At 38.6% G+C, this 21,623-nt stretch overlaps 1 protein-coding gene across 2 annotated transcripts in view; it reads right to left on the bottom strand.

Annotated features, from left to right (window-relative positions):
• GRID2 (glutamate ionotropic receptor delta type subunit 2) overlaps positions 1-21,623 on the bottom strand; it is a 687,526-nt gene that overhangs the window by 256,542 nt on the left and 409,361 nt on the right. For both annotated transcript variants that reach the window (XR_008508327.1, XM_036382204.2), the window contains exon 4: positions 14,363-14,568. Coding sequence is in view for 1 of the 2 variants with exons in the window: in XM_036382204.2 (XP_036238097.1) it covers positions 14,363-14,568 (206 nt within the window). In the remaining variant the exon portion in view is untranslated. The remainder of the gene's footprint in view (positions 1-14,362; positions 14,569-21,623) is intronic.

Genomic DNA, 21,623 nt, shown 5'->3' with positions numbered 1-21,623 from the left:
ACCAGGGTAGATATGAAAGGAATTTCACAAAATATTGTGGTAAAAGGAAAAATCAGTATACTACACTTACCTTGGAAAAAAAAAAAAAGAGGTAAATATATACAGAAGAGCAGACAGAAGAAAAAAAATGTTTTTAAGTGGAAACTCTATGAGTTGTATTGAAGTATAAACTATATCAAGTGCTGTGAATGCAAGCAAACTGTGAAAATACATTTATTTTCAATCTTTTCACTTTATTTGATCCTCAACAATTATTAATTTTCCTTGGTATTCATTGACACTTGCCACTTTCCCAATTCTTTCTGCATCTTTCTGCTCAATCAGAAAAGCAGCATTTCTCATCAAGTTATATTACTTGTAATTCCTGTGAGGGGATGCACATTTGTACCAGTCTAAAAATTGTATTTCTCACCCTACACTACATATTGGTATTTTTCAACCCAACAAATTTAATCCTGTCGAATTTATTTCACAATCCAAACAAAGCATTTGTCAGAACTGAAAGCAGCTCCAGTGCTTTCTCACAGGGGAATTCTAGGTCTCTATTCCTCTTATCCCAAGCAAATGCATTATGCCCTTGAGACAAAACCCTTTTCTCTACTTATTATAACATACATTAGAAGTATCAAAAACCTGGAGAATATGCACCTTTTTTAGTATTGTACAAACACAAGAGAACATTCCTTGAGCAAACAGTAACAGTTACACCTCAGGGAAAGTCACTGCACTGACAGACAATATACAGTAAAGCCTCTGATTTAGCTTTTTATTTAACCAGGACAGTGAACAGACACGGCAATACGAGATTAAATTCTAATTTGAAAACAAATGCAATCACTGAATTTCATATTTTCTCAATACTGTTTTCTGAAAATAAAGACCAAGCCTCAAATCTCCAACTCCATAAGCAATGGCAAAGCTAGGTAATACAGTCTGAGGGGTTTTGTCTTTTCACACACTTCAGGTGTGATCAGACAGCTGTGATGGGGAAGTGGAAGTACATTATGAGTTCTCTCACCCCGTTCTGCCTCCTCCCTTGTTCAATGTGCACTTCTGCCTGCAAGAGTCTGTCAGCCAGCTTGAGGCCAGCGCTCGACTCTCTGTGTCCCCTCTGAGCACTGGTTTGACAGTCTGCTTGCATTCACTGCTGCAAGCCTCATTAGGATCCTCAGTAATGGCAGGCTGGAAGCCACTTCCTAAACAAGAGTAAAATGAAGATTGATTAAATGGACAATGAAAAAGTGCTTTCAGTCCAACCTTAGCAGCTGGCAGTATGGAAGCCTAAATGCCTTCACAGCAAAGACAGTGATGTTCTCTCTGTGCTGGAAGACCCATGACCGCAGTACAACAGGCTGAAATGCAAAGAGCTTGGCCTGGAAGTAAATTTGAAAGCTAGTCAGGAGGAAAGCAGAATGAAAGGAAAGGTCACATAACTCTGCAGAGGATGTAGATGTTTGAAAATCTGGTTTTATTCCAACTTGGAATGAAGTGCCAGAGCTTTGAAATTCTATGAAATATGTTTCGGAGTCGAGGCCCTCAGGTAATCTGCCTGCCTATCTCAGAAGCACAGACCAGAAGAAAATGGAAAATTTTTAATGGAAAAAACCTATTAGTTGGCTTCAGTCAGGATCTGATATCTTAAAGTCAATGAAGTTTTACTAGCATTTAAGTAATTTACAGAATAGAAACCACAGGCTTTATTCTTTGAATACTGATACAGCAGCATACTACTAGCCTGATTTCTGTTCTACAAGCATGATTTTTGGCTTAGACATGTGCTAGATAAATATATGTGACACAGTATATAAACAAAACATGGTTTTATTTATAAAAAATACTACTAATTTCTCCCGCTGAAATTAAGGCAAAATGTTGAAAAAAAAAATCAAAGAATCATAAATCAGATCTGCATTTACATCACTACCATGAGGGTGAATCAAAGAACTAGTAGGGGATATGAAACAGGTATTCTGTAGACCTAACAGCAACTCTCTCCTGAGAGAGGAAAATTTCAATACAACATACATCTCCAGGAAATGAAAATGTTTTAAGGATATTGCACATAAAAAGCTTTCATTTCTCAGAGCATTTAAAGATGCCAGGCATGTTATTTTTGCTGGCCTCTGTTTAAATTAGAGTTTGTGGAAAGGTGTTTTCATCATCACTTAATTGAATCTGGAGAAAACTTGAAACATCCACTTCCCTTTTTCCTTCCTCTGTTTTCCCCCAGCACACCTCAATTCTCGTCAAATGCAAAAACAGTGAATAAAATATGCAATAACCTATGGAAATTTTTCCACTTTAAGTCCCATTAAGAAATATCCAACCCCATTATGAGAATCAGTCTAATTCCCAAAGCTACAGCCCTACCTCAAGGCCTTCTTTTGGCCCGTCTCCAGCTACCTGAGGCTGGGTTAAAAGGAGCCTTTGCTCTTGGTGCCTTCATAACTAAATGAATGTTTTCTGCAAAGCACTCTTTAAGGCAACTTTGTTTACTGAATTCCTACAGCAGGTTGACAAAATCTATCTCCTCATTTAATCTCCTTTGGATTTGTGTCCATCTAACTTCTAACTAATACTGGCTCAGAAGCCAGATAAAGAACAAGAGACTAAACAAAACAGATTACTTTCATCTTTTAACACAGCAGGTCAATAGTATGATCTTGCTCATTTCGTTTTCCGTCTCTCGTGTTCATGTGTAGCAACTATTTCTTAAATTAATTTGTGCTGACAGCATAAGCTCCTACTGCTCCTTGTTGAACGTGACAAAGAATTTTTTTCCTGTGAGGGTGGCTGAACTCTGGAATAGGTTGCCTGGAGAGGTCATGGAGTCTCCCTCTCTGCAGATAGTCAAAAGCCATATGGACATAATGCTGAATAATGTGTCTAATGGACTCCAAGTGAGCAGGGAGGTTGGGCTAGATAACCTCTAGTGGTTCCTTCCAACCTGATCCATTCTGTGATTCTTTATTTGCTCTGAAATACAGGAACTTCTGTAAGATCAAAATATTTATCTACCTAAAAACAAATGTTGATTCCCTTTCTCAGCAATCCACAGAAAGGTCTCAGTTGGAAGGGACCTTAAAGATCATCTAGTTCCAGCTCCCCCACCATGGGCAGGGATATCTTTCACTAGACCAAGCTGCTCAGAGCCCCATCCAGCCTGGCTTGGAACACTTCCAAGGATGGGGCATCCACAGCTGGACGTGTGGCCCATCCTGGGCTGTGAATGCACACGGCTGCATCATGTCCAACCTTTCATCCCTCAGCACCCCCAAGTCCTTCTCAGCACAACCGCCTGGTCACTTGTAAGAGGAGACAAAATAAGCACAGCCCCCAAGCCAGCATGGGGCTCTTATTTAAAGAGAGGGCCCTTGCTGTGGATGACCCAGGAAACCAGTAGAAAGCATGTTTTTACAAACTCAAAGTGATGGTTTTTTACACCTATTCTCACAATCTGCAGAAGCAGCTGTTACTTTCATTTATGGAAATTCGCAGATGAATCGCAGCACTATTTAATATTCCATTTAAAAAAAGAACATCTGGTACAAAAAACTCCTGAATCTTTAAAATTTATTTAAAAATAAGCTAAATAGCAGAAGTCCTAACCAGGGGAAAATTATGTGGGGAGGTGAGAAACTTATAATGTGTAAATCTAAAATTAGCTCTTGACATCAGCAGGCCCCAACTCCTGTTGAAAATGTAGAAACCATAAAATCAGCTAGCTGGGTAAGTGCTTCCAAAATAGAATAAATTCTTTTAAAACAGTCTTCAAAAATATTACTGCTGATTATGAAGTGTCTGCAAAAGCAACCTGAATTAGGTTCCCATCACTGTAGTCACTGTTTCTAGTGGTGGACAAAGCATTTTTATTAATGTGCTCTTAAATTTATTCACAGATAATTATCGAATCTGGTTGACCGATGTTAAAGGAAAGAATTTACTTTGACACAAAGATTACAAGTATATGTTGCAAAAGCATTACAGCCATAATAAAACTACCACACAAAATCTGAAAAAAGGAGAAAAAGCATGGGAGATCCTGGTCAGAAAAATTTCACAAGAAAACTTCTAGCAAACTGTGAAAGGAGTGATAGGGTATAAACTTCAACCTTCACTTCAGACAAACTAATGAGAGCTTCTTCAGTGTCACAGGGAACATTATCAGAAGAAATAATGACTATTAGTTTTCATTTCAGTTTAACTGAAGGACAAAATGAATTATTTAATAATTGATTGTGAGTAAATTAACTGTGTTTTGGGGTTAGAAATGTTCAACACTGAATTTTCATGGTAGCTACGAAATCAGTTATATTTTCTGGAAACCAAGGTAAACTAATGCAACGACTACACCTCTATCTTCTGGTGAGAAGGAAGGAGGCAGAACAGTCCTGCCAATCCGACAACATTGCTTTGGAGAAAGGATTGGATTAGAAATAATTTTGTCAGATCTTATCTCCACTATAAACTAATCCTCTCTAGCTGTCATTTTATTTCAAAGAGACACTCATCCCATGGCAATCAACTGCATATTAGTTTTGCAGATGTTCAGAGTGGGCTTTTTATAACACAAGAATCAGCCACCCTCAGTTATGTAGAAAATACACACTTTAATACACTGTCTCTACCAATGTGTGTGTAACAGCTTTGCTGCATTAATGTGCTTGCTTGCTTTCTTTTTTTTTAAATTTATTTACTCTGTTTGGCTGGTTGAAGCAATTTACTCTCCTTGGGAAGACATTTGTCTCTCAAGAGGAACACAACAGAGATGTTTATAGTAAGGCTATAAAAGCAGGGAGGAAGGATAAGCAGTAACCAAGACTATCACATCCAATTAAAATCGCTGGTATGACAACAGGAGAATATAATTAAGTATGATAGCAATTTAAGAAAGCAGAACAAAGAATAGCCAACACAAAGTGAAGAAGAAAATAATTATTACATCTTTGAAGATCATGGGAGGTCAGCCCCTCAGTTATTTGTTTTAGTCCAGAAACAGCATACCCAGCAAGATGCCCAAGAAGAGGATGTCAATTACTGAGTCTTTGAAAGCCATGTAGAGAAACAGAAAGCAATTACAGGAGAGCATAACCAAACAGTTGTTTGCACAACAGCAAATATTATGAGATTCTCATAAAGTACATAATACATCTTCTACTCAGTACTTAATCACTAAAGCTCCCCTTCTTTTCTCTCAAACACACTAGCAGTTTAACTATTGTTTTCGATACCAAATGCTGGTCAGAGCTTACATACAGTGTGGGGTTTCTTTCTTTTTGTATTCCAAGACTAAAATTTTATTATATAACTACCCAAATTCGGATAGCATAAATATTTGTACTGACAACAAGGCACACATCAATTATAGTCATATTGTCCTGCATACATCTCCATAACAAATTTGAGTATGTTTTATCAACAAAGTTTTGTTTTTATAGAAAAAATAACACACTAAAACTTTTGTTGTTGTCACTAGAGAGGTAGATCTGGTACGTATTTCACAACTGTGCTACAGTGTGACACAGGATGGAAACCAGCCATGTGACTATCTATATCCACCAACCATGTGAATATCTATCTGTAATACAGGCCACAGCACTAAACACCACACAGCCAGAATGAAGAAAACACTGAAATAATTAAAATGCAGACACAAGGTGTGACTTTCTTATGCTGTAAATCACACAAGTGCTCTGTACATTTTGGCCTTGCACACACACTTCAGTGGGTGTGTCCTTATGCCACCAACACCCCAGTGAGGGTGTAAAAGCCTAGAGAACCATGGTACAATTCACAAGGTCTATTGGTATCACCAGACTTGTAATATCAGTCAGGCCTGACTTCTCACGTGTGAGGCATGGCTGATTGAAGGATAAATATATCCATATGCTGCTTCTCTTCAGCTGCTGTTATCAGCAACCTAACCAAAAAAAAACAACAACCAACCTTCACAGCCAACACAAATGTGCCAGCTGAGCTCCAGGCTACCAATACTGAGCCTTACCTCTCAGTAACAGAAAGGCACAGCCTTAGTTCCAGACTTCATATCAGTGCAAAGGACCTGCAGACAGACCCCAGCTCCTGATCTTCTATGTGTAGACCCTCTGTGTTGGGATAGATTTCCCAAACTGGTTTTGCTTCATTTTATATACCAAAATAAATGACCTTGGCTGCAGCAAGCACTGCATTCTGTCCCAAGAACCCCAACACTACATTGCAAAACTCAATTTTACTATGCCTGAAAACACACAAACAGAAAGGATTGCTTCAGGTTGCAGTTTCAGTAATGATGCAAATGATACAGTGCCTTTGAAGCTGACTTATTTTACCACTGAGACTTTTCTTTTTCATTGTTTTGTTACTAAAATGTTTTATCCTTGAACTTTCACCTTATGGTAAGCAAGTGCATATAAAATCTAAGCCAACATCACTCTATTGATTGTATAAAACCCAGTCATTTTCTCATCCAGTCATTCAGCCATCAGCTGGATGGCCTATATTCAAGGATGCAAGAGCATAAAAGGGCAAGGAATTGGACTACACAATAAATCAAGAATTTGCTCAGATTTTCCCCGAAATGTGAAGTCTAAAATGTAAAATCTTAAATCCAAGACCCCTTCTTGCAGGTTAAAAAAAACATCAGGGAGGTCACTTAAAGTGTGGTTTAAGTGGTTCCACATTCTGAACATATTTTTTGAACATCCCTTTACTAGAGATTTCTAAGATCCTACAAAATAAAAAAATCCTTTTAGCCTGTATTTCAATTTGCCTTGAATTCAATTTGTTATGAATTCTTGCTTAGTGCTGGAGAAAGAAGGAAAAAAAATATACATTTTTCAACCTTGTAATTAACAACAACAACAACAAATTACAGTGGAGTCCAATGAATAGGATTTATTTGATTGCAAGCAATGGTAGAGAATGGACTCAGAAAAGGCAAATATGCTCTCCAGGACAGTGCAGGTCTAAAAGCTCAAACACTAAGGTGAGAAAGATGACCTCAAAGATGAGAGCACTCAGCTTTATTACAAGAAAACAAAAGGAGCAAACAGTCACTGACTGAAAAATCTGATTTTGGCCTCTGAAGACCATCACTTCTAGATAAAATCTAATCAACATACACACTCATGATAAAATTATAGGAAAAGAAGATAAAAACAGCAGTAGGTTCATATGTCTGCTGCTGATTCTTCACTTTCTGTCTAAAAGGGAACTGCCTGAAATACTCTTTCTTTTAGAGACTTCTGACTTGTGTTTTAGGTAAATAGGATTGTTTAAAAATTCCCAGTAATCATGAACAAACTTCGACAAAGACAATGCTGAAAATCAAATTATGCTGCATATCTAATGCATCATAAGCATCATGCATCAGTAAATGTGATAAAGAATTACTCTTTTCATTACTTTTTGGGAAAATATCAACCAGCTATCACATTGTGATGTACTCATACATGTGACAAACCATCAAGTCACTCCTCAGCCGAACTGGAAATCCAACAGGCTTCCCATGAAACCTGGGTATTTTTCCAGTCCATCATTGGTCAGTTCAATTGCCAAATTCAACTGAGCAAATCCTTGCTCATCCAAACTCTGTTTTACTTTGACAAGAAGAAACTGTTTGGGTAGTAGAGTTAAATTGAAAACATAAAACACTGTGTGGGTTTTAGGTGGCAGATGAATACACTTTTATCGTTGCAGAAAATGTTTGTATGTACACAAAGGAATATTACTTTTTAGCTCATATACACTGTACACAGGTATGGAGACACACACAGCAGCAGAAGAAAATCCTGCTCTGGATTTCCTCAATCCAAATATGATGCCTGTTGCTGAACATACTTGCTGCCTGTGGCACACACACCAAGGCAAACCAACATTTTTGGATTTCAGTAAAGATTTCAATGCTGTCTCTCACAGGATCCTTCCACACAAAATGCCCAGCACACAGTTGGATAAACACATCATGGGATGGGTGAGCAGCTGGCTCACTGGTCAGGCTCAAAGGGTCACAGTGAAAGGGGTGACACCAGACTGGTGACCTGTCACCAGGGGTGTTACACAGGGCTCCATCTCAGGCCATGGACTCTGTGACATCTTCATGAATGACTTGGATGCAGCACTGGAAGGGATACTAGGTAAGTTCACAGGCAATGCAAACCTGGCAGGAGCTGTTGGCTCCCTCGAAGGCAGAGAGACCTTGATGAATCAGAGGGCTGGGCAATCACCAACCATATGAACCTCAATAGGGCAAAGTGCTGGATTCTGCACCTGGGATAGGGCAACCCTGGATCTATGGGCAGACTGGGGAATGAGAGGCTGGAAGGCAGTGCCATGGAAAGGGACCTGGGCGTCCTGGCTGATGGCAAGTTGAACATGGGTCAGCAGTGCCCTGGTGGCCAGGAGGGCCAGCCTTGTCCTGGGGGACATCAGGCACAGCATCACCAGCCAGGCAAGGGAGAAACAGAAGAACATGTTATTAGAGAGCATCCAAAGGAGGGTTATGAAGATCATGAAGGGTCTTGAAAATAAGCCATATGGGGAGAGGCTGAGGTGACTTGGCCTGCTCAGTCTGGAGGAGACCGAGGGGAGATCTCACTGCAGTTACAGCTTCCTCATGAGGGGAAGAGGAAGGGCAAGCCCTGACCTCTTCTCTGTGGTCACCAGTGACAAAACCCAAGGGAATGGCCTGAAGTTGTGTCAGGGGAGGTTTAGGCTGGATATCAGGAAAAGATTCTTCACCCAGAAGGTGTTTGGGCACTGAAACAGGATCCCCAGGGAAGTGATCACAACACCAGCCCGACAGAGATGAAGAAGCATTTAGACAATATGCTTGGGCACATGGTCTGACTTGGTGTGTCCCATGCAGAATCAGAAGTTGGGTTTGATTACCTCTGTGGGTCCTTTCAAACTCAGCAGGTTATGTGAATTATGTGCCCTTGATACTTATCAGGAGCCTTCTACCTCTCCCTGTTATGTGTCTTTTCTGTCCACCTGAACAAAAATCATTGCCATCTGCTCCCACTGGAAACATCTGAATTTTCATTGCAGATTTCAGTGGAAGTGGCACACAGGTGCATCAGATTCTTAACTCCTATGTTCAGCTTCATTCACTTCACCTGATACCTGTCGATCATGCTTTTGACTAAAGGCAAAATCACTTTCCTTATTAATGAAAAAAGAAACAGAAAAACAAACAGCTGACTTCTGTCCTAGTCTTCATTAGGATACATGTAAAATAAAAAAGAAAACCATCATGAAATAAGATTTTTTTTTTTTAAAGAAGGGAAATCAACAAAAAAAAAAAAAAAGAAAAGACTAAGTTACCATGAACTTTGGACACACAAAGGCTGAATCAACCTTTTGGAAAAGCTGAATAAATTTTCCTAATTCTCAGTAAATAAGTTGATTAAAGAAATAAGCCTGGTTAGAGCACTATGTAACACTAAAGCAAATCCCTGTCTTTAGATCTCAAAGATTCACAACTTGCTTCATGATCAGATCTAATATCTGGTAAAACAACAACTATGTCATTACATGAAAAAAACCCCTGTATTTTTTCAAATAATTACATTTAAAAATAACTGTTATTTTCAACAGAGAGACAACAATCAAATACAATAAAAATCAGGGCTTTTGCTATCAGGAATAATCTCATTCCACAGAATAAATGTTACTTCTCATTCTATTCACAGTAGCGATGAATAAAAGCATGCCGAAAGTTCAATTACATGAGGCAATTTAAATTACATTTGCTCCTTAAACACTCTTTCCTTTTTTTTCCACTTGCCCACAACATGGCAAGAACTCCTCAGTACTTAATTTATAGGCTTAATTCTATTTTCCATGTATATTTTACCATTTCATTTAAAGAGTTCTTTTATTCATGAAAGTAGCAGTGTAGCTTCTTTTCATCCAAGGTAATCTTATTTTAATACTGTCCCACATTAGCCTGGGATAGAAAAAAGGAAATTTATTTTGAAAATCATGTGTAGTAGATTATACTAATGCCGAACGCTACATGATTTTAATTTTCTTTGAAAATAAATATAAACAAATAAAATAGTACCTATAGAGGTTAGTGCAATAAACTTAATACATACACACGGGCAAACACACAGGTCTTATCTGCTGCAACTCAAAGATTTGGCAGCAGCTATTTTTGTTGAATACACCTTTTCAATAATTATAATCCAGTTCTGTCATGCAGATCAATTTAACTTTTAATAGATGTTTAACAGTAAACAGTTTTAATATCTCCAGCATGATTGAAGTCTGGATATGATGGGGTTCAGTGACTTCAAATGTGCTGCAGAGTGGAACCTTTGCAATAAGAAATAGCAAATATTTTCATTTGCACAAACCCTGCAGTGTGGAGTGAATTGAGGAGAGGTACTCTCCAACCTGGGAAGTGTCAATGCTCACTGCATTGATGGCTTGAGGTTGTCAAGCCTCAAAGAGCTTTGTTGGTTTTTACACATTGGCAATGCTCTGAAAATTTGGCTAGATAAACTGCTGAATCTTGCTTGCACAGCCAAAAAATGTTCTCACTTCTCTTTGTAAGAGGCCACTAACCTCTGCAGCAGAAGCACGAGAAGGGACCTTGCAAGGGGCAGGAAGATACACAGTCAAATTGACTGAGGTTTCTGGGCTGGTAATCCCTCCTCTGAGGGGAGGCTGGAGGCAGCAGTTCCTTCAGCACTTACACCAAGGCCTTCCAGAACCTGCCTGTCAAAATTCCATCAAAATCCCTGGCTGATGCTAGGGCGCTTTCACACATGGCTTACTGCATTTTCAATGTGTGAAGTTTTTCCTCTATAAATAAATGAATGAATTAGTTGCATTGTCCCTTCTTTGTAGTCCTGTTATTAGCTCCTGAAGTCACAACACAGAAGAACACATTCACATTTCTGCACTCAAGTGATAAGGTAGCTTCCTTAGCTAAACAGAAAAAAACCTGAAAGCAGAGATGTACTGACAGCATTTTGGCTCAGTGGAGGACATCTGGCTTGTGTCCTAAAGTATTGCTTCCCAAAATCTTGCTTCTCAAACTTGCTTTGCTATCCCCAGAACCTCTGTTGCCACCTGACTTTCTTGGCCTGATCCTGCTCCTACTCAGACTCCTCACACTTGACTTTCGAAGCCCGTGAATTTTGTTGTCATGCCAAGCTAACAAAGACATCTAATTTAAGGACATCTTATTTTTCCCTTACATGGCTTTTCCTATCTATCATATTCATCTCAAATCAGAAGAACATGAGCAAAAAAAATCTCCACCCCAAAATATAAAGCAAAAAACTGACACACAGTTCACATCCCTCACCAGTGCTATCAGATAGCAATAGCAAATTTTGTGCAAGACTAGGATATTTAGTAATCATGAAAGTTTCAGTGGGAAAAATTTACTTCACCTGTGGAGAACCTGGCAGCTATTTGAGAGAAGAGAAGAATTTCACCAGAAAAAAACCAAACCTGAACGAGTCACCAGTATACCCCTTCCAAAGTATTTTCCTACTGCCACAAACTCATCTGTGGAGAGGTGTCAGTCTCTGCTAACTCCATACCTCTGCACTCCTTAGCCACAGTGAATTTCACTTTTCCAGAAGAATTTTTTTCCCTCTGCTCCTCCATCTCCAGCTCAAAGGATAAAAAATGATATCTGGGAGTCTGACTGGCCCCTCCCTCTCACTTCACATTAATCCTTTAGCCAGAAAGGAGAAATACTGTGATACTTGCTCCCAGAGCTTCCTGCCTTTCCACACTGTATGGAGGGCAAATTAATACATAGTGTTTAAAGAGAAGGCAGGCTTTTATTTCCACAGCCAGAGAAGTGTATTTACTTCTTAATCTCCATTTTATTAAGAGTGTAAGTACAGATCTCTTCTCTGCAAGCTCTAGAGATAGCAGAGGTGGAGAGAAAGAAGTGCCTAACATAAAAAGCAATACTGCTTAAAAAAAAAAAAAAGAAAAAGAAAGAAGAAAAAGATTTTAAACACAGAATTTCAAAGAGTCTGAACAAAGATAAATTCTACACAAGCAAACTCCAGTTTACAGACTGCTTATTTACACAGGCTAGTGTCTGAATATTTACTCTGCAATAGTTGTTACTTGCATAGTAATCAAGACCACGCTTACTACAGCTGTTGCAGAGTGAATGAATCCTCTTCTCAGCTAAACAATGACAGGGTTCAGCCAGAGCAGTCATCTAAGAAGGGACCAAGCAGCAGAGATTATGTGAGGTCTGGGGAGAGAAGCAGACAGCTGAATCCAGCGAGGCAGCCAAAAGCTTCTACTGGGCAGAAAAAGCCCAAGGGCTTTTCTGCACATGCAGTTTTTTCTTATTATAATCGTAAGGTTTACATGCTGAATCCACTAGGTTATGCTGAATTTCCCAGCTAAACTGATCATGCACAAGGCACAGGTTTTGGAATCGGCACGATCATTAAATGGTTTGGGAATATCTTTGCCCATTGGCAGTCCATAGAGCTTTATAATTTCTTTTCCCCTATAGCACAGCTGCTGGTTTGACTCAAAATAACAGTTTTGAATATCCATTGGAAAAGCAACCTCTCCAAACTTCTTGTGCAAAGACTTTGTGTTGGAGCTCACTTGTTTAGTTCATTTCCTGTCACTAATATAAATAAGCTATGGCAATAATCACATTTCTATTTGAGTAACTCTTCTTATTAAGAGGCTCCTTCTCCTACCAGTCACATATACTCCAAATAAATGCTGCTATCCTGGAAAAAACCTGCAAAATGGAGCTGACGTGAGAGTCTTTGAACCACAGTTGCAAAAGAAGATAATGATCTTCTCTGGTAGACATACAGACTCCAGAAAAGGAGAAACAGTATGAGTCTTTTGGTTTTTAGGATTTTTTTGGTGTTTAACGTAGGAATTGTTTTGGAGGGAGGGGGATTACGGATTTGGTTTAGTTGTTTTTTTACTGGTGTTTTGATTTTTGGAGTCTTGAGTGGCCAGTGCCAAAGTAAGAACGCTAAAGTAAATTGTTTACTTTCTTGGCAACGCCTTCAAAAGATGACAATGACTTTGTTACTATGCCCAAGTATGAAAAAAAAATATATAAAATGTATCTTTTTTTTAAAAGAGTGTTTCTCTGTAAGGACAAAGCAGGAGTTTTGTTTTGCTGAGTTATAGTAGTTTGAGCCCCCAGCTATTCTTCTTCAGGTTGCAATGTGAAATCTCATAATGCATCTTACCAAAAAATAAAACACTTGTGACATGGGTGATGAAAACACTGCAGAACAATCTAAATATGGCCACAAATTTTTTAAACCTTATGAAGTACAACACACATTTAGATAGAGCAGCAGACCCTCATTACTCAGAATTAGCAAACTTCAAGTGTGTAACAAGGACAGTGAAACACCCAGCCAAAACAAACCAAGGGCAAACAAAATTTTAAAAAAGAAACCAAGAAAGCCAACTTCTAGCTAATGTTTCTAAAAGGCATTCACTTGAGACTGGATACACAGTACTTTTTATCCAGAAGTAGATTTTAAGCTTGAATTTCTCAAGACCAAGGTAATAGCAAAGTACAGAAGAAAAGTAAAGGAAGTTAAAAACAGATCCAAAGAAATTATTTAAGAGAGAAAGTGTATTTCTATGGAACAAAACAGAGATTTTTAAGCTCTGGTTGATGATGAAGAATATACATGCATACAAAGCCTCATTTGAAACAGCACAGTGACATGTAAAAAGAACCATGCCACTCATTTAAAAAGATTGCACAACTTATAGTCAAATGCAATGTGCAGGTCTTCTGTCTCTAAATCCCTAAGAACCTTTTGAAAATCTGATCCATATTACTTGAAACTATGACTTTAGACTATCATCTCAAAGTCTTCATGCAAATCAAATCTTCCATATATTCCATTACTTCTTACTACTATTCAGTGGTACAAAAGAGAACATGATCAACATCATTTTATGTAAAAGAATACAATTTCAATTAGATAAACACATTTTATCCACAAACACATGTTACTTCTCTAAATAATAAAAGTTTCAGCTGTAAATATTTCAGTAGTGGGGGTCACAATGCCAATACAGTACCTTTGAGGTTCAAACAGAAGCCTGAGGGACAATTCTTCTGCATTTTTCCTAAATGCTTTTGCTCATGCAGCATGCGGTCTCTCTTTAAATGTACATGCACATTTAGGAACATGAATAAACACCCTTGCATGCTGATCTTTGAATAGAGAATATTTAAACTTTTACTTGGGGGGCCTTACCTGAGTTTATTTTTATTACCATTATGAAGTCAAATAAACTACACTTTTTGACAGGCCACTCTGGTCTTGGTCAGCAAAACAAGAAGCTAACCTGTCATTAAAGGACATACCTCTGTCAGGAATGATTTGGCTGTGGAAGGGTTCATGATGAGAATGGCCCGTCTCAGGGTATCCCGGTAGCGGTTCAGTTCTTCTATTCTCATAGAGGCAAAGAGCCCCGTGATCATTTTATTGATGTTGTTTTCTACTTTCTGTAATGCTACATCCATTCCCTGTTGAGATACTTTGTCTAAAAATTCTTGTATTCCACGGATATCTAGAAAAAGCAGAAGGCAAACAAGATGTTAATTGGTATGGGGAAAAAAAGACACAAGTAACTGTTCCATTTATCTCACAGAAACTTTATGTCAGGTAGATCCCTACAGGCTTTCTCTTAATATTCATTAAACCTCTTCCTGAGCTATGCTCATTGCAGTTTTTAAAGTACTAAGACAGGAGAAAGAATGGCCACACAACAGCTACTGTCCAAAACAGCCATTAGAAAACAAATCTACAAACACTTTTGGAAATTTTCCTAATTTGGCCATTCAACCATCACACTTGGTCCTAATCTTTCTTAAAGGACTTTGACACTAAAATCCATATATGGCAATGAGACCATGGTGACCATCATAAACAATTCTTCCTTCAGGCAAGGGTTATTGGAGGACAACTGAGGATAAGAAAGGTAGGAAGGAGATTGTTTTCTTTTGTGAAACTCAAAATTATGTTATCCACACTATGTAGCTTGATGTATCTAAGTGAAACTTGGGTGGTTCACTTGCCAATAAGTCTTAATATTGCTTTAAACTTCACAACTATTTATGTTCTTCAAAAACAAAAGCCACATGTACAGTTGTTGCAATGATACTGCCTGCTCTCATCTGATACCACTGGCTGAGTTCAGTAAAATTTACCCAGCAAACTGCTCCTGTAGAGCTTTTTTGGCTCACTCTGGGTAAAGCCTTCTTTAAGAATGACTTAGAAAGGAAGACTTGATCAGCAAAATGCTGACTGAGTTTACTACCTGTTGTACTATATTTATAGTCTACCAAACTGAAACGTCTGGGCACTCTTCACACTGTTATGCTGCCTCTAGCTGGCCTAAGCCTCTGGAAGGGACTTTTCCAGCACTGAATCCCACAAGCATGCTTGACTTTTTCTTTCCTTTTGCTCTTTTGGATGGCTTTAACTAAAACTCCAATGTTTATGTTTAAAAATTAAAATCATTCAATAACTTCACAAGTCGGATCAGGGCCTCCTGGACCTCAGGAAAAATCCCTTCAGCCTCACTATCTGACCCCTCGTCACCACTGAAGATTCTCAATCTGTTTTCAGGAGCTAAGCCAGCAGTTGCCTAAGGTGACTGTTCCCCCTCCAGCAGTCACTCTGACCTGCTGTCCCAGAGGACACTCAGCAGGACATCCTTCCTTCCCTCCTGGCATGCAAGCCTCCCACACACCCAACTGCTCTCAGTTAGGGGAGAAAGAAGCAGCCCTGCAGTCAACACGACACACACTAGCTGAAACACACACTATGGGAAAGGGAAAAGAGAAAAAGAAAGGAAATCAGCAATGCCACATAAACAGAAATTTCTGAAGAAACATTTCAAGGTTCCTCAGGTTTAGGAGGGCATTTGTGGTTAAAATCCACCAGAAAATATTTCTCCCATTAGAATACTCAATCTGGTCTCTCTTAGATGCAGCCTCTGAGGGAATTCCTCAGAATTTGCTTGTCTCAATCACTCATTTTCCGGGGGAATGGTCAGACCTGAAGCTACAGGCTTCTTATGTGTCTGCATGAGACAGTTGAGAAAGCTTCCAATTAGACTTTCACAACAGCTTGGCTACTCAGATCTTTTGTCCTGACCTACTGACTTCCCCTGCTCTTCTTATGTGGGGTGCCACAAACAGTAATATCAGGAAAACCAACTTCAGTCTGCACAGGACAACAAATGCCCTGCCTGCATCACCATCAGAGATCAACTAACTAGAAAAAATTACAAAATATGGTGCTGTCCTCCTCCAGCACCAGTTTACTGAGATGCTTCAAATGAAGAAGAAATAGCCATACAACAGTTTATAAACAAGAGTAATTCAACAGGGTTAGTCCTGGAAGTCCATCACAGTCACCAAGCTGGGTCTTCTGTCTAGAGCTCCAAAATACCATGAACTGGAAAGAAATGGTATTTTAGGCATTTAGGCTATTATGTTAGACCCAATTATATTATTGATCACCAAAACTTCACTCTCTAGACACTGCCAAAATATCAGTATTACTAAACACTTGTAGGATGGTTTAACTGTGAATAAAATACATGCATGCCCTAAAAATAAAGTTCCATAAGAGAATCAGATACTAATTACAGCTTCTATTTAATATCTAAATCAGGAAAATTAGATTCAATCTAATCAGAGATGTTAGAAATTTTTGGCACTTTAAATACCAACAAGATTATTTGAAGTGCTACAAATATGTCTAGTTTTATGCAAATGACACAATAAATTCTTTCTATTTAACCCCTTCATTCCAAAGTTCCTGAGGCTTACACACTCTGAGGATTACTCAGGATCCAGACTAATTAAATCATATAATGGATAAAACTGACTGGTTGAAGTCAAAATCACTGAAGCACAAGGAGCATATGTAGACAGGATCTAAATATGCTGTCAAAATACCAGGAAGAAAATTTACTTAGGCTATGAATGCCTTTGTAAAGATGTAAAATCTGTCTCATAAATCCATGTATTTTCTGGCACCAGAACAGGTGAGCAGGAACCTCTAAACAAAGTTTCATTGGTCCTTTTTCAAAACAAGAACATAATTCCATTTGATCTGGATTTATAAACACACTGGAGTTATTGACTGATATTCTGCATTGACCCAGAAGTCAGATTATAGGACCAAATAGTTTTTTTGCCAAGAAGATCTGAATATAAACATTGAAACAATTATAGTGATTCTTCACTAAATGATGGGACAAAAGAGATCCAGTATTGTTCTCTGTCACCATGATATTTTCTGAAAAATCCTCTTTGCCCAGAATTTTCTCCTGGGAAGCTGAGAGGCCTCAAAAAAGAATGAAAACAAGAATTATCTGATTGCTTGGGAATGTGGTCTGGAGATCATTTACCAACAGGTGCATCTTTGATTGGGTCCATGTGAATTGTTTTTAATTAATGACCAATCACCATCAGCTGTGTTGGACTCTGAAGAGTCAGTCACAAGCTGTCATTATCATTCTTATTTAGCCTTCTGATGTATACTTTCTCTTTCTTTAGTATAGTTTTAGTATATCATTCCTAGAATAGAATAGAATAATAAATCAGCCTTCTGAGAACATGGAGTCAAATTCTCATCTCTCACCTCGTCCTGGGGACCACACAACACCACAGTTCTCTATATTTATTAGGTGACTGTGCCAACTGTATTGCTTCTGTGTGATATGCTATTAGGAAAACACCAGCATTCTAATGGAAAATGTACCAAACCAGGATTCCTACTTCTTCTTTATTACTTCTGTCTTTGGCATTGGTACAACACAGAGACATGGGCAGGAAATAAATACAGACTCTGGTTATACCTCAGCTTACCCTTAGCAGAATGGAGGTATTGGTGGTGCTCACCTGCTGCTGTGAAACAGCAGAAAGCACATAAAAGCACCCTGCAATTTAAATGCTATTTAAATCATGATGGTACTTCCATTATTTTAGCAGTGAGTCACTAGCAGTGATCATATTCAAAGTGTGTGCCAAAGAACAGATGCTGCCACTGAATGGGCAGCATTATCTTTCCTGCGTGGATTGTCTGCAAGTGGCACATATCCACACCAAACTGTGGAATCATCTTTCTAATAGATAGACTCCTTCTGCAGAAAAATCTGGCAAGCAACCTGTGGCACAGATGGCTTTACTGAGGAGACACAAGACTGTTCATGTCTGGAACACAGGTGTCTCTTGCCCTGAATTTGCTAGCCAACCAACCTGTTGCCCAGCCAGAAGTCACATTTCTACTTTCTATTTAAATCAGATGAGTCACAGTCGTGGCCAGAAATTCAGAAGTTTCCCCATTATCACCAGTATTAATCATCCTCCTTAGTGATCAAAGCCAAAAGTAGCATGAAGAGACAGATCAATGCTGAAGCCAAAGTTGCTATCTCCTCTCCCAGCTCAATGCCACTATTATTTAGTACCGCATTTTCTGTTTTTTACTGAACAGCCATCACTTCCAGTCTACTCATGTGTGCACAAGAACACAGTACCCCTCTGTAGTCAGCATCACTTATAGGGTTAAACCAGGCTGGTAATTTAAAAGAAGCATTCCCAAACATTCTCCTTATAACCACAACTCAAATTAAGAGGCTGTGAAGTTGACTTGGAAATGCTAATAAACAAAGCAAACAAAATTTATCAAGGCCTCTGTTGGAAATGTCCTTCCTGGGCATACATAACCATGTCACAAGGCAGAGGTCTACAGGGAGGTCTCCTGGCTGGCACTGCTGGTGCACAGCTGGTCTGGCACTGGGCACACCAGCCTGGCTGTGGTCACAGCTGAGGTGCACATGCAGAGCATCCTGCAGAGGAGAGCTCCAGGCCCAGAGCCTCTGAAGCTCTGCAGACCTGGCTGATATATTCAATTGCAGGTACTCAGCATAACACTGCTCCACCTGAGATCTGAATTCAGGTGACAGCTTCACCAAACTTGTCATTATTGTGTCAGCTACCATGTATTCTGACCTAAGAAAGCATTTAGGGAATGAAGCATGAACTCACAAATGTTCTTCTCACTGAACAATCTTTTTGGCACTGAAGAAAGCACAAGAAACATGTGAGTATCTTAAATACAGAACATGCTCAGGAAAAGTGCCCTTCACAGACTCTGGGTCTAAATTTTCTTAAATGGGCAGCCTGGCAGGAGCACTCAGACTTAACATAAACCATAAGAACCATTTAGTGGAAAAGCTCAGGCACATGGTGTTACTTGTGGGGCTGTTCAGAGCAGGACCAGGACTGGGACATCAATGAGCCTGTGGGTCCTTTCTAACTCAGAACATTCTATGATTCTTGCACGAGGCTTTGTTTAATCACAGGAACAGATCTCATCTCACTTTTTTTGTTCTCTCTGGCCCCCCATAACTTTCCTTTGCCATCTCTGTTTTCTACAGAGGGAGCAAGTCCCCTAATCCATTCTGAGAAAGTCTAATGATCAGGGCATCCTAGAACAAAATATGCTGGTTTTCAGGCATCTCATACAGGAATACCAGGATGCATATGCAGTGAAGATCTTATAACTTGAATAAAATGAATGCCAAATATTAAATAACTCACAAGCTAAAGCACCTCTTACACCCTTATTAAAAAGAAACATCTACAAGTAGATGCAAAGTTCATACATTTTTTTTTTTCAGTTCACACTATTATCAGGAGATGAGAAAGATGGCACTATTCACTAATGGTAATAAACTAATCCATCCACCTGTATCATTGTCTTCCACCTAAATCACAAGGCACTCACTGTGCACTTCTGTTATCTCAAGCCTGGCTTACAGTCATTAGCTCATCTTCCCTCTGATGGCATTTCAGATGTGAGAACATTCTCCTCAGAGTATCTGGCTGATAAATACCAACTGATTCAGCTGTGGTGGTAAAGGTGAATGTGCCTGTCATAAATATTCACTGGCTGATATGCACAAAAGACCACTTAATTTGTACAGATGATGAGAAAAGCCACTGTATAACAAATAACACTGTTCAAATTCTTACCAAGAATAGCTTTACAATCTACCACAGTGATTTCCTTCTTCCACAACACTGGCTAACATGACAGCAACTATTAACTGTGGTAATGCCCTGTACACTAGGGAGGTGTGCAGCTCCAGCTGGACTCTGATGGTGCCCCTGCTCAGTGTAAAGAACTGGGCAAAGTGCTTGCTTTCCTGGGCAAATGCTGATCTCTATTAACATGGTTAAGATCCAGACAGAGGAAAACAACAATTCAACAAGATGACTGAGTAACAGTCCTTCATTTTACTTTCACAGCAGTAGGATTCCCTCACATTAACTGCCTTCAATACAATTCGTTGTACCTCCAAACTAAAATTAATTATAAAAAAATCAACTCAGCTCTTTCATATTATCATTTTGGAACTAAGAAGGACCAGTTACCTGAGCAATTTCAGCTGGATGATCTAACTTCAGGGAATATAGCAGTAGTTCAAACTCATGGGAAATAAATTCAAGCCAAAATGCTTAATTACGTACAACATCTCATTTATATTATCAGAATTTCTGCAACTTAAGAAGTGGACATATATCTTGGGAGAAGCTGAACATTTGTAAATGGCACAAATGACTGGGGTCTTTTCCCCCCTCATTTGCAATTTTCTGAAATTTTACACATAAAAAAGAAGACAATTTGGCTCAAGTTTTTTAGTATCACTGAACTGAGAAAAATAAAAAAATACTCTTGTATACTTTTTTCTTTTTTTGAAGACATTTCCATTTCAAATTAAAATATAAGCAGGTGATTTCAATTTTTGTTGTTTGATATGAACTATTTTAGGACCAGTGAAACGTCTATATAATCCCTATTTTAAAGCTTCATTCAAATGTCATTTACATTAGTTACATTTGTATCACATTATGAGTTATTAGAAATTATCCTTTAAATAGGAAAAATCAATACAAATAGTCTTGAGCAGCTGAATCTGTGTTGGGGGAAAGATATGAACAGTTGCAGGTTTCAAATCCTGCATGACTTCAGTTTTGAACCTTACTGAGGGTTGACACAAGATGCTTCCTTTGAGTTTCTTTTTTCCTTTTTTTTAACTGGAAACAAAGAGGAAAAAAGGAAAGAATAAAAAAGATAAATAAGAATGAAGCTAGAACTAATCCTTCAGAGTATTTGCTGTCACTGGAACGTCTTAAAAAATAGAAAGGAAGTCAGATTGCGATCACTTGTGAAGGCTGACATGGCAATATATTCTATCCATGTACTTTTGACTATATAACCTGCTTTCTATCTCTTCATTCAATTCCCTTTTGACTACAGTTAACATTAGAGATTTCCAAAAGGCTTCTATGGGTTACCTTTGAGTGAAATAACCTCTTGCAAAGAAATGAATTTTCCCTGCCTAGCGCCTTCAAATCATGCTAAACTTTAAAAATTATGTGTAAATGCTGTACGACAGAACTTTATATTTCTGTGTAGATAAAAGTCTTTATTAAATAGCAACTATATATATATTTAATTTTTTTTATAAGTCTGTACAATTCACCAGCTCTCCCTGTAAGTCACTGCTACTCCCTGCTGGTTCTCATGAGCATGAGGAAC

Source organism: Molothrus ater, chromosome 4 (genome assembly GCF_012460135.2).
Source record: "Molothrus ater isolate BHLD 08-10-18 breed brown headed cowbird chromosome 4, BPBGC_Mater_1.1, whole genome shotgun sequence".
In the NCBI taxonomy this organism is placed as follows: domain Eukaryota; kingdom Metazoa; phylum Chordata; class Aves; order Passeriformes; family Icteridae; genus Molothrus; species Molothrus ater.
Note: the sequence above shows the minus strand (reverse complement) of the source record. Positions and strands in the feature narration are given on the sequence as shown.